The 12,301-nt window shown below is 46.1% G+C and overlaps 1 protein-coding gene across 3 annotated transcripts in view; it reads right to left on the bottom strand.

The window, feature by feature from the left end:
* Positions 1-1,284: 1,284 nt before the first annotated feature.
* CRHR2 (corticotropin releasing hormone receptor 2) overlaps positions 1,285-12,301 on the bottom strand; it is an 81,698-nt gene continuing 70,681 nt past the window's right edge. For all 3 annotated transcript variants that reach the window (XM_063303324.1, XM_063303322.1, XM_063303321.1), the window contains 4 exons: positions 4,848-4,933; positions 3,887-4,022; positions 2,601-2,642; positions 1,285-1,538 (listed from right to left, as the gene is read on the bottom strand). In XM_063303324.1, coding sequence (XP_063159394.1) covers positions 1,398-1,538; positions 2,601-2,642; positions 3,887-4,022; positions 4,848-4,933 — 405 coding nt within the window. In that variant the 3' untranslated portion in view covers positions 1,285-1,397. The remainder of the gene's footprint in view (positions 1,539-2,600; positions 2,643-3,886; positions 4,023-4,847; positions 4,934-12,301) is intronic.

Raw genomic sequence — 12,301 nt, 5'->3', positions numbered from 1 at the left:
AGTTTTTCCTGTGCTGTGAAACTGAATACACAGAATCTTTAATCACGAAAATATATTTTCATGTAGCTGAGACACACACTCTGCTCCTTTGAGCCCAAGATGAGCAGAGTCTGCATGCTAAATCTGTTCCTAGTCTGTGCTAACAAAAGCACAAAGCAACCAAGATAGGCTGTGATTAATCCAGGAGGGAAAAAACAACATTCCTGAAAAATATACAGGTAGTCCTCACTTAACGACCACAATGGGGACTGGAATTTTGGTTGCTTAGCAGAGCGGTCATTAAGCGAATCTGACCTGATTTTACAACATTTTTGCAGTGATCGTTAAGTGAACCACATGGTCGTTAAGTGAACCATGCAGTTCCCCATTGATTTTGCTTGCCAGAAGCTGGCTGGGAAGATAGAAAATAGCAATCTTGTGAACACGGGACTCTGAGATGGTCATAAATGCAAACTGGTTGCCAAGCACCCAAATTGTGATCCTGTGATTGTGGGGACACAACGACGACTGTAAGTGTGAGGACCAGTTATAAGTCAGTTTTTCAGCACCGTCGTAAGTCCGAACCATCACTAAATGAATGGTTGTTAAGTGAGGACTACCTGTAGAGGATAAACCACAAAACCTTGTTAGTCATTAGTTTGTTAAAATGGATCCACCAAAATAATTAAACAGAAGGGGGAAAAAAACAGAGGATTTATACCAGTTCTGGCTAGGGGCATTGGGGGCAGCGGGTGGTGGGAAAAGTTGAGATGGGAGTTTGGTATAGTGGTTAGAGCTGGGCTAGAAACTGGGAGGCTGTGAGTTCTAGTCCTGCCTTAGGCATGAAACCAGCTGGGGGACTTTGGGCCAGCCCCTCTCCCTCAATCCAACCTACCTTACAGGGTTGTTGTAGGGAAAATAGGAGGAAGGAAGGTTATGGTGCCTTGAATTGCACAAAATAAAGGCAGGATATAAATCTAATAAAAAATAAATAGTGGTTGCAACTGCAGAATTGAGGCCCCGCTGCTTTGCAAAAATTGGTAGGGCTTCAATTGCACTTTCCTAACTGCCATCTTGACTTTCTTGACACCCAGCCCCATACACTCCCCTTGCATGGCCTTGCTTGGCGATCCTTTCCAGCCACAGGACTAGGATTTTGCACAACGAGGGAAGATTCCTAGCTGATTCTCCTCTCCAGCTTTGCTCCTGGCCAACCCTCCTTTAAAAAAAAAAAGATGATAAGCACTGTTCCTCTGAAAAAGAACATCATATCAAAACAGAGAGGTGTATCGCCATTTTGCCTCACTGTGAATTAAAAACGGGAGGGAGGAATAGGTTGAAAAAGGCAAGGGAGAAAACCACAGGGGAGAACAGGCAGATGTTCTCTCTCCAGCTAGGTGAGGTGGCTTTGGGCTCGTTCACACAGCTGCAGTGTGTTTGATGCTGTGAAAGCTAATCCTGGTCGGAGAGGTGGGGATGGACATGGCCCGAGCCACGCGCACCCGGAGGGAGTGATGGTCTTGCCAGCGGTGCCATCGTTTCCTAGCCGCGGAACGTACCTGGAGGGGCCAAAAAAGAGGGGATCTGGTTAGTGGTGGGGTGGGGTGGATCCAGGGAGGCTTCCCTAAGTGGAAATAAGTCAGGATCACCTTAAGAAAAACGGGCGAATACTTCAGTACCAGTTTCCCCTTTTCATACTTTTGCCAACTCTGGTTTACCAAGGCATACTGAAATTTCTATGTATCTCAGGGCCTCTTTCTCCATACATACATACATACATACTGTACATACTGCAATCTGGCCTAAGTTGTGCAATCTTAGCCAACTAATTTCCCTAACCTGTTTTGGGATTTTCCTGCAGATACAGGCAGTCCTCGCTTAGCGACCACTTGTTCAGCAACCGAAGTTGAGAAGGCGCCCCTTATCTGGCACTCCTGCTGCTTCCTGCTTAATGACTCATGTGGTCCTTGGGTTACGACGGCAATGGGGACTGCCAGGATTGCTGTCACTAGGCGATGCGGTCATGCGATGTCGTGTTTTATGACTGCATCGCTTAATGACGGCAATCCTGGCAGTTCCCATTTCCGTTGTAACCTGAGGACTACCTGTATGCATTCTGTGCCGACTTTTCTTCAACATGGCCTAGATGGGATCCTGCTGTGCCATTTCAAGAGGACACCTCTCCCTCAACCGCACACTTGCACCATGTTGGCTTACAACATTCACACCAAATCAGGGTCACCCTTTAAAGCAATTCTGAAGCGCAGATCTGGAATTTATCACATTTTGTCAGAGAGTCCGCAGGACTGAACACTACTTCCTTAAAGCTGATCGGATTTTTGCGAGAAAATGAATAATCCCACAAATGAGGTTTTGGGGGCAGGCATAGGGATAAGTCCACTGTACTGAAATCCACCCCTTCCTACAGCGGATAAAAATTTATTTTCCACTTATCTTTCATTTCAGCCTTCCCCATGGGGAACTGCAGGTCTTCCCCTCGGGGTGATTGGGAGACAAATATATCTAATAAATGTGTTCGTTGCAATTTGGAACAGTTTTCATTTCTCCCCAAACAATTCCCTTTGGATGAATAAAAACAGGGACTGGATAATGCAACTTACCTCACTATTTAAGAAACAGTAAAACACAGAGACAAAAAAACCCTAGAAAGAAGAGAAGAGAATTGTTAAGAGGTGATTCCCCACCCCAACCCCAAAGAGGAGAAAAGCATTTATAGGAAAAGAGCAGTTGTGTGCACTTGCGTGCAAGCTTTTTAAAATTAAGATGCCCGTCCCTCGACATTCTTCCTGCAAATGCAAATGAAGTTGATCCTTCAGCCTTACGTTTTTTTTTAAACGCAGCCCATAAAAAGCATGGCTGGCTGGGGAATTCTGGGAGTTGAAGTCCACATGTCTTAAAGTTGCCAAGGTTGAGAAACACCAATCTACTGATAAGAGGAAGCTCAGCTTGAGAAATGGCATGCATTCTCTTAAGTTACAATTCTACCCTCTACTAAAAGGGCTGCATTTCAGAAGCAAGAACCTTGTCCAAGGAATGCACTTCAAATGTAGATGACAGGGATAGAAAGCATAACCTAGAGCTTCGCATACAGAAGTCCCAGGTCCAGCTTTTGACATGAATGCTGAACAATACCTTGACATGGTTACAGGTAGTCCTCGCTTAACAACCACAATTGGGACTGGGATTTAGGTCGCTAAACAGTGCAGTCGCTAAGCGAACCCAACCCAATTTTATGACCATTTTTCTGGTGGTCGTTAAGTGAATCACCACACCGTTAAGCGAATCATGCAGTTCCCCATTGATTTGGTTTGCCAGAAGCCGGCTGGGAAGGTTGAAAATGGTGATCATGTGACTGTGGGATGCTAGGAAGGTCATAAATGTGAACTGGTTGCCAAGAGCCCAAATCACGATCATGCTGCAACGGTCATAAGTCAGGCTTTTAGTGCCGTCGTAAGTCCGAACCGTTGCTAAATGAATGGTCGTTAAGTAAGGACTACCTGTACAGATCCACTATTTAAGACTTTGGAGAAATATTAAGATTCAGAGCATATAGGTAGGTAGAACTGCTGGACTCGATTTTCAGTAGAAAACCTCTCTGTTCCCGCTGTTGCCCAATTTGGGTGCCACCACCCAGAAGGTCTTTCTCTCATGCATATTTCATTCCCCCCAACAGCTGGGAATGTTCATTACTGTCCAGGATGGGAAAGGCTGCAAAGCATCTTTCTTGTGGCCACCATCAGTTAGAATTTTTCTTTAGCCGCCCATATGGTCAGCACCAGCTATGGCAATGTTGCACCCCGGCCAAGCTGGAGACAGTCTCAAGGTCCCCCAACATCTCCTGAAACCCCTCCTGACGCTCCTGGTGCCTCCCTTGCATGCCTCTTACCTGAAAAGACTGCAAGAAAGAATTGAAGTAGATGAAAAAGATCTGGGAAATATCGTCTTCTCCTGGGTTGACAAAAAACAGCATGTAGGTAATTCCCAGCAGTGGCAGGAGAACTAACGTGGCTTTGACCGCCTTCCTGTTAAGCAGAGGGATGGGGGAAACGTCCGAGTCAAAGATCACGCACCGCTGGAACCTGGCCCATCATTGGCCAAGCCCAGAGACATGATCCTTCCGCCCCCACAACTGACTATGCCGTCATTTATTTCACTAAAAACGTGGAAGTGCCTTTGCCTGGGCTTGAGGTAGAAAAGCGTTGGTGCTAGCCATGGTCTTCTGGGGGGTTACATGTCATGATGTGAAATATGCTGGAAGTAGCAGGTAATGAATTCCTAAGGTGTCAAGAAGTAGGCCAGGCCAAGAAATAGATCCTGCAGATTCCAGGAATGCTACTTTATTGCTGTACAGCAGTGTTTCTCAACCTTGGCCACTGGGGAATTCTGGGAGTTGAAGTCCACACCTCTTCAAGTGGCCATGGTTGAGAAACACTTTTGCAGGATATCATAACAAAAATGTGAAAGACTGTCCCAAACCTTCCCTGCCTCTTCTGAAGGGCAGCAAGGTCAAGATGGGGCTGTTCTCTTTCTCATGGTGCTGTTTTTCCACTCCCACCTCCTGCCTGAGGCCCGAGATAAATTCTACCAGGAGGAGAGGAGCTGCTGAGCTTTGTTTTCGGCCTATTCCGTTTCTGATTTGAGAGACAAGCTTGTCTTGGTAACTGGAGAAGGGCAGTTTGAAGGTGGCTTCAGCAGCATCTGGGCATGAGAACCTCCTAGGCAGTCTCAAGGATGCACAACGCAAGCCCTGATCTATGGGGGTTGTGACCTCCCACACCTGACCTGCCCACAACCACGTTTCCAGTCTTTTCCACTCTCTGGAAATCGTAGAAGAACACTCCACTTACCTGTATTGTATGGTTTCTGAGGTGGTTGAAGCTCTCAGTTTTGTCATTAGAATCCTAACTATGTTAAACAGGAATACAAAGTTTATCTGTGAAGCAGAAAGAGAGAAAGACAAGACCTGATCCATGAACTTCAATAGGGAAAAAACCCAACTGAATAATCTTCGTGTGCATGTGTGTGTAACAGGTAGTCCTCGCTTAATGACCATTTGTTCAGCAATGGTTCGGACTTACGACGGTGCCGAAAAAGCCGACCTGCGACTGGTTCTCACACTTATGGCCGTTGCAGCGTCCCGCGGTCAGCTGATCACCATTTTCAACCTTCCCAGTTGGCTTCCGGCAAGCAAAATCAGTGGGGAACTACATGATTTGCTTGATGACCACGTGGTTCAGGTAATGTCCATGTGATTCGCTTAACGACCACATCGCTTAGTGACCAAAATTCCAGTACCAATTGTGATCGTTAAGCGAGGACTAGCTGTATGGGAAAGACTGATCCGACACTTTTCCTGTGCAAGTTGAAATTAAATTATTTTCCACCGTGAGATCTGGATGGCTTGAGACCCTTTTGTAGCAAGATGTTCTGACAACATCAAGGCCTGTTCATTTGGATTTTGAGACATGAATGCGTTGAACGTGTGGAGGGCAGAGGGCTATTATTCATCTGTGCTGTGGATGTTCCCAATTTGACTCCTGCAGTTCACTTGACTTGGGGCTGCCTTTGAAGACAGTTTAGGGGTTTCAGCCTGTGGCAGCCTAGATAAAGGCAGGGGTTTTGCATTTTTCTATAAGTACTGTATTGGTTTCTTCCTAGACTCAGTTTTCCCTGCTTGTCAGAAAACTGCATGGTAGCAGCTGGTGGTGTGTCCATCTTGTTCTCTTTCACACACACACACACACACACACACACACACACACACACACACACACGACAAACCTGGCCACACTGTGTTCCCCTGAGCGTGCAGACAATTGCACTTTAAAAACCTGCACATGGGAAATGTAGGTAGGCGTCAACGAATAGCAGGAGCGTGACTGGCATTTTTTTTTAAAAGAAGAGCTTGTTCTTGAATCAGCAGTTGGTTGGTTAACGGCTTCCTAATCTTCTTTCAACAACTATTACTTACCCAAAGCTCTCGGATTTTCTTACAAGCTTGACTAAGTGGTTCTAGTTCCTCTTGATTTGATCATTCCTCACATTTCTGAACATATTTGTGAGTCTCTAAATTCCTCTGGTTGCCCACTAGGGAATGGGAAATGAAGGACCAGATAGCGTTTCTCAAACTTGGCAACTCTAAGTTGTGTGGACTTCAACTCCCAGAATTCCCCAGCCAGCATGGGTGGCTGGGGAATTCTGGGAGTTGAAGTCCACACAACTTAAAGTTGCCAAGTTTGAGAAATGCTGGACTAGAATGATGCTTGGCTTGATTGTAATAATATGTGGGACAGACCTTGGGAGACGGAGCGAAGAGACACTGCCAAGGGAATGATCATATAAGAGACAGCTTAGCCCACAGCTGGAGAGTGGGTGGGGCAAGAGACTCAGAAGGGACCCTCCCTAGTTTCTCAGGAGATGGGGTTGTGGGGAGAATTGTACTTTCAAGACTTGCAAGATTGAGGTTGGCCTCATGGGGTAAACCGGATAGCAATCACAACCAGATCAGCTAATTCTACTTTATTGTAAGGCTACATAACAGAATCTTGCAAGTCTGAAAGGACAAATCTCCCACTGTCTCGTTTACAGCCCGAGAAGCCAGGGAGGCTCCCTTCTGAGCCTCTTTCTCCACTCATTATGCAGCTGTGGGCTCATCTGCCTCTTAACTGACTGTTCCCTAGGCAGCGTCTCTTTGCCCAGTCTCCCAAGGTCTTTCCCACATACCATTACACTGATTTAGCCTCAGGACTCTTACCATCTTAGGAACTGATAATGCCACTTCCCTCTGGACTGTTGAAACCAGAAAGACACTTCATTCTTCAAGAGCTCCAGACTCAGAGCTCTTCATCCAAATGGCAGGATTCCTCCATGAAATCATTTATCCACTCCGCTTCGTTAATTAAGACCTTACAGCCGTAGCAGCTGGGGAAACTGATCCTAGCAGCAGCATTCCTAATTAACCCAGAATCCAGAACTCATCCAGGTCTGCCTAGCAGTGGTAGTTGGGGAGAGGAGTTGCATGGCAAAGTTTCCCAGGACTTCTGTAGCAAGGGAGGGGTTGTGGGGGTGTGCACACACACACAAAGGTCTTGCTTTGCACTCCAGCAAGTGTTTGCCTCTGTAGCCTGAAAGGGAAGGTGTTATGATTAGACTGGGAGAAGAGCATTCTTTGGATGGACACATGGATGGATGGATGGGCAGACACAACCCTCCATATCTCATAGGCTAACCATGTGGATATCTGCTATTGCACCCCATTTTTCATCCTGTTATTTTTTAAAACTGGTGTTTGTCCTTTTTCCTTTTCTTTTTGCCCCCGACCCAGCAAATGGTTCTCGCTAGGCTGAATAGTTCACCAAGGGGGGGAGTTGATAAATTTGCAGAGGACAGGTCTGTTGAGGACTAGGGGTTTTGAAGACTCCATGTCACCTCCAGGTTGGGGGCAGCCTGCCTCAAAATACCAGCTACTGGGGAGCAATGACATGGGAGGGGGAAGTTTCCACCTTCAGCTTGGGAGAATGCCAGAGGATCTGGTTGGCCACTGAAAGAAGGAAAATGCCCGATTAAGATGGATCCTGATTGATCCAGCACCACTGCTGTTATTTTCTTAGGCTCAGTATCTGCAGATCAGCATAAAAATTGAATGGGCTAATTAAAGCTTGTGTAGGCTGAATGATAGATATTGACCATAATGAGTCAATTAGGCCATGTCCTCCAGGATTACAAAACAGCTGAAAACACAGAACGCTAACAATTTCTTCCTCTGCCTGCATTTCTCTTTCTTCGAGTGGCTGCAGTGACTCAGGTATGCAAATAAGGGTGTTGCTCATTTCCTGATGCACACACTCCAAGCAAGTACCGTGAATGGTCCTTCTCAACAGCCTCCTAGATATCTTAATTAACAGGGGAGAGAGGACAGAAGCTTGAAGAACAATTCCTGAGGAGGTTGAGCAGATCCCTTCAGTGTTACCTCCTGAAAGCATCCAAAGAAGAGTGGAACTACTGCAGAGCAACCCATCCAACTCACAGCCCATCCAGTGCTCCACAAGGATGACAGAGTTGATAGTATCAAAAGCCCCTGAGAGACCCAGAAGCTGCAACAGGGTCCCATTCCCACACTCTCTCCTGGGATACATCATCGGGGCAATCGAGACTGCCAAATCCACATCTACATCCAGACCAAAAAGGATCTAGGTAATCCATTTCCTCCAAAAGTCCTTGGAGCCCCACCATTACTGCTTTCATCAGCAACTTGGTTATATACAAATATTGGGCCCTGGTCTATAAGGGTCCAAAGATGGCTCCCTCACTGAAGGGCTCACCAGAACCTCATTTAAGGCTGCAGGAAACCCTACTTGCTGCAGAGAAGTTAAGAAACTCAGAAATCATGAGCGTGATGGAGCCTTTACAGGCCCTCCAAAGCCATCAGGGAAGGATCTAAGAAGCAGAAAGGGTCATGAACCAGTCCAAGAACCTCATCCTTTTCCTTGTGAGGCAGATAATGAAACTGACTCAAAAGGTATCACACACAGTGCACTCTAAGCCGAAAAACTCCATTAATCAGTACACCCTTTCATCTTACTTCTGCCCTGGTGGTGCACAGCTTTTCAATTACGTGAAGATCACAGAAGTGGTGTTGATGGGCCCAGTCTGACTGTTCACATTTCAAGGAGGTCGAAGACAATCTGAAGAAACTCAGAGGTTAAGATCAATGGCCTATGATGCACTCACACATCACAGATCTTCTGTTGCAATGATTCAGATTGAGATCCCTTGATTCAGGAGCTCAAGATGGCATATCTTTCCCCACTACAACAACCCTGTGAGGTAGGTTGGGTGAGAGACAGACTGGCCCAAAGTCTCCCAAGAAGCATCTATGGCTGAAGGGGGAGCAGAACCTGGGTTTCTCCACTCCTGGTCCAACACCCTCCCCCCTCCTGTTTAACCCTGATTTCCCCCTGGTTTTGTAATCTGAACAAGGGAATGCACTGAATGTTGATTCAGCCAACCCCATCACTATTCTTCCCATGTTTTAGTCAATTCCAGTTACTTTTTGGATGTTTATGAAGGGCTGGACTTCCAGCTATCCATTTTTCACCTAATTGGACAGATCTACTCTGAGGATGAGAGGGACGCGGTGGCGCTGCGGGTTAAACCACTGAGCTGCTGAGCTTGCCGATCAGAAGGTCGGCGGTTCTAATCCGCGTGACGGGGTGAGCTCCTGTTGCTAGTCCCAGCTCCTGCCAACCTAGCAGTTCGAAAACATGCCAATGTGAGTAGATTAATAGGCACCGCTTCGGCGGGCAGGTAACAGCATTCCGTTTAGTCATGCCGGCCACATGACCACGGAGGAAGTGTCTTCGGACAAACGCCGGCTCTTCGGCTTTGAAACGGAGATGAGCACCGCCCCCTAGAGTCAGACATGACTGGACTTCATGTCAAAGGAAACCTTTACCTTTACCTACTCTGAGGATAAGAAAATGGGCATTTCCAGGTGACACCATTTATCACCATTATACATTGCAGGCTCTACCAGCTGCAGATGTCCAGAAGCCTTCCTTGTCCTGCCCCATCCTAGCATAATAAATTTACATTCAGTTTCAGAGACAAGATATGCCTGGCAACTAAATGAAGCTTAGTCCGCGGTGTTGTGTTTCCCATAGCTACCTATGGTTGCAAAAGTTGGACCATGAAAAAACTAGACAGGAGGAACTGACTCATTCGAGCTGTGGTGTCGGAGAAGGCTCCTTGGTCAGCAAAGCAAACACTGAAGCGTATAAAACCAGACATATCACTGGTGGGCAACATCACAAGATTCTGCCTTATTTACTTCAGCCATGTCATGCGTTCAAACTCACTGGAAAAGGCAGTTATGCTTGGAATGGTCAGCGGTAATAGGAAATGAGGCCACCAAAAAATATGGTGGCTAGACACTATCAAAGGCAACACCATCCAGAGCATAAAACAACTAAATGAAGCTGTACAAGATTGGAAAATGTGGAGAGAGCTGGTCCATAGAATCGCCGAGATTTGGACACGATTGGATGGGTATCCTCCTCCTCCTCCTCCTCCAGATATATAGCTATTGCCTTTCATGTCCTGATCTAGGTTCCAGTATGGCTCTCATGGACGCAGGCTATCTAGGATCACTCTCCAAGGACTTCTCTAGGCAGATAAATCAGTGACAAGTTGGCCTGGCATCATTAGTAGGTATCTAGGGGCAGCTCCAGGGTCTCAGGCTGGCAGCAGAGCCCATCTTCCACTGATGGGCTGCCCCTGAAGTGCTGTGTCTGATTCTGGGCAGATTAGAGAAGGCTTAGGGGAGGATGACAAAGACGGTACAGGGACTTGAGGGCTTATCCTGTGAGGACCAACTGAAGGAACCTGGGTTCTTCCGTCTGGAGAGAAGAAGATGAAGGGAAGACATTATAGCTGCTTTCGTGTACTTAAAGGGAAGCTACAGGAAGATGGTCAAGAACTTTTCCATGGCCTGAAAACTAGGACCTGAAATAATGGGTATAAGTTGCAGCTACTTAGATTTCATTTACATATAAGGAAAAACTTCCTGATGGTAAAAACCGTACAACAGTAGAATGGTCTACATCTCTGGAGGCTTTTATGAAGAGGCCAAAGAGCCAACTTTCAAGGATGGTTTAAGTGGTTTTTCTGCCCAATGCAGAAGGTTGGACTAGATGAGCCTTTCTCAACTGGGGTTCTGCACGAGGTCGCTCTGGGTCCTGCTGTGACTAAGCTGCCGGCCTGCCACTTTGCTGCTGTTGTGAAAATTGTAAAACCTGGATTGTGTAGGTTAGAAGTGAATTGTACTGTGAAGTTTCGTATTTTTTGCCATTTTTATGCAAGAGTTCTCTGAGACCTGAAGATTCTTTCAAGGGTTCCTCCAGGGTGAAAAAGTTGAGAAAGCTGGACTAGATAATCCTTCCCACTCTACAATTCTACCTGATTTGTGAAGAACCAGGAAGCCCCATCCTCATTTTCTGAATAGTCCTCCTAAGGTAGTGTCATCCGGTAATGATGTGCTGGTATGGCTCCACACTGGTGGCATTGTGGGAAACTGAAACTGCGTTTGATTGGAGGGTGGGTGCTGTTGCCACTGATGCTGCCCAGCTGAGGGAGAACAGAGGTGGCACTTGGTTGAGAATCTTCTCAAATCTAGAAGGACAAAGGGCCAATGCTTCAAAAGACAGACAGGGCCATATGTCCAGTTTTGGGCACGACTGTCCTCTGGCTCTTCACAATGAAGAAATAAAGCTTAGGGGAAGAGCAGCTGGCAAAATTGCCAGCCATGACTTTTGAGTGGAAGCTTATTTCCTGATGAGCTTGCTGTGTCCTTCAGCCCAAGATCTTTCAAAAGCAGATGGGAGTCAGTGCGGAATATGAAGCAACAAATATTAGAGCTTGCTTCTGGCTCTTTGCAATCAAGGAGCTATTTCAGAAAACGTTTTTAGAAAGATGCCTTTAGGGCTTCCTAGACAAAGGCACCTGGGAGGCACGGAAGTCTGTTTTGCGAACTGATAGTACAGCTAGAGGCCATGATCATCCCCCTCTTTTCAGAGCCAGCAAGGGAGCTGACAGAGTGGAAGGATGAGAGCAGTAAATAGAAAGATATTATTTCACATGCCCCTCAAAGTAGGTTTGAATCTCCAGTTCGCAGGGAAATTCAGCAACGTGCTTGGGCTTGGCTCTCTTTCTCAACCTATTCCACCCCACTGAATGAAAGGTAAAAAGGGTGAGAAGCTTTTGGGAAAAAGGATAAAAAAAAACAAGCCCTACAGCAAGGAGAGGTAAGTTGACTCCTTCCAACTGTGCCAGCTGGGGTTTATGGGAATTATAGTCCAAAACATTTAGAAGGTACCAGGTTGCCTGTTTATGCAGTGCAGGACACGTTAACATCTGGCTTCTTCCATTCACGCAAACTGAAATCTTCCTATTTAATTATCCCCATTAGTATTTACTGGTTGCTCTTTCAGGGGTGAACGATGCGAGAACAAACAGCAAAATGTCAGTATCTGCTGCATTTAACTACACTGAGTAATTCCCAGGCCTTTCTCAGACATTCTGCCTTTTAAAGCTTTCTGCTGGTTCCTGTGTATCAACCCTTCCAGCAGTACAATCAAGAGCGTGTAAATTTATGGATATCAACATTTTAACATAATTAAGGAAAAAGTTCATAGGGCTGGTGCTATTAATTATGCTTCAAAATTCTCATTAGAAGACCAGGCTGAAAATTAGTCAGTTTTTTTTAAAAACTGCCCGTTATATAATTTTTTTAAAAACCTACTTC

The sequence above is a fragment of the Candoia aspera genome, chromosome 4, assembly GCF_035149785.1.
Source record: "Candoia aspera isolate rCanAsp1 chromosome 4, rCanAsp1.hap2, whole genome shotgun sequence".
NCBI classification, from domain to species: domain Eukaryota; kingdom Metazoa; phylum Chordata; class Lepidosauria; order Squamata; family Boidae; genus Candoia; species Candoia aspera.
The sequence above is the reverse complement of the archived record's forward strand: the minus strand, read 5'-3'. Positions and strand labels throughout refer to the sequence as shown.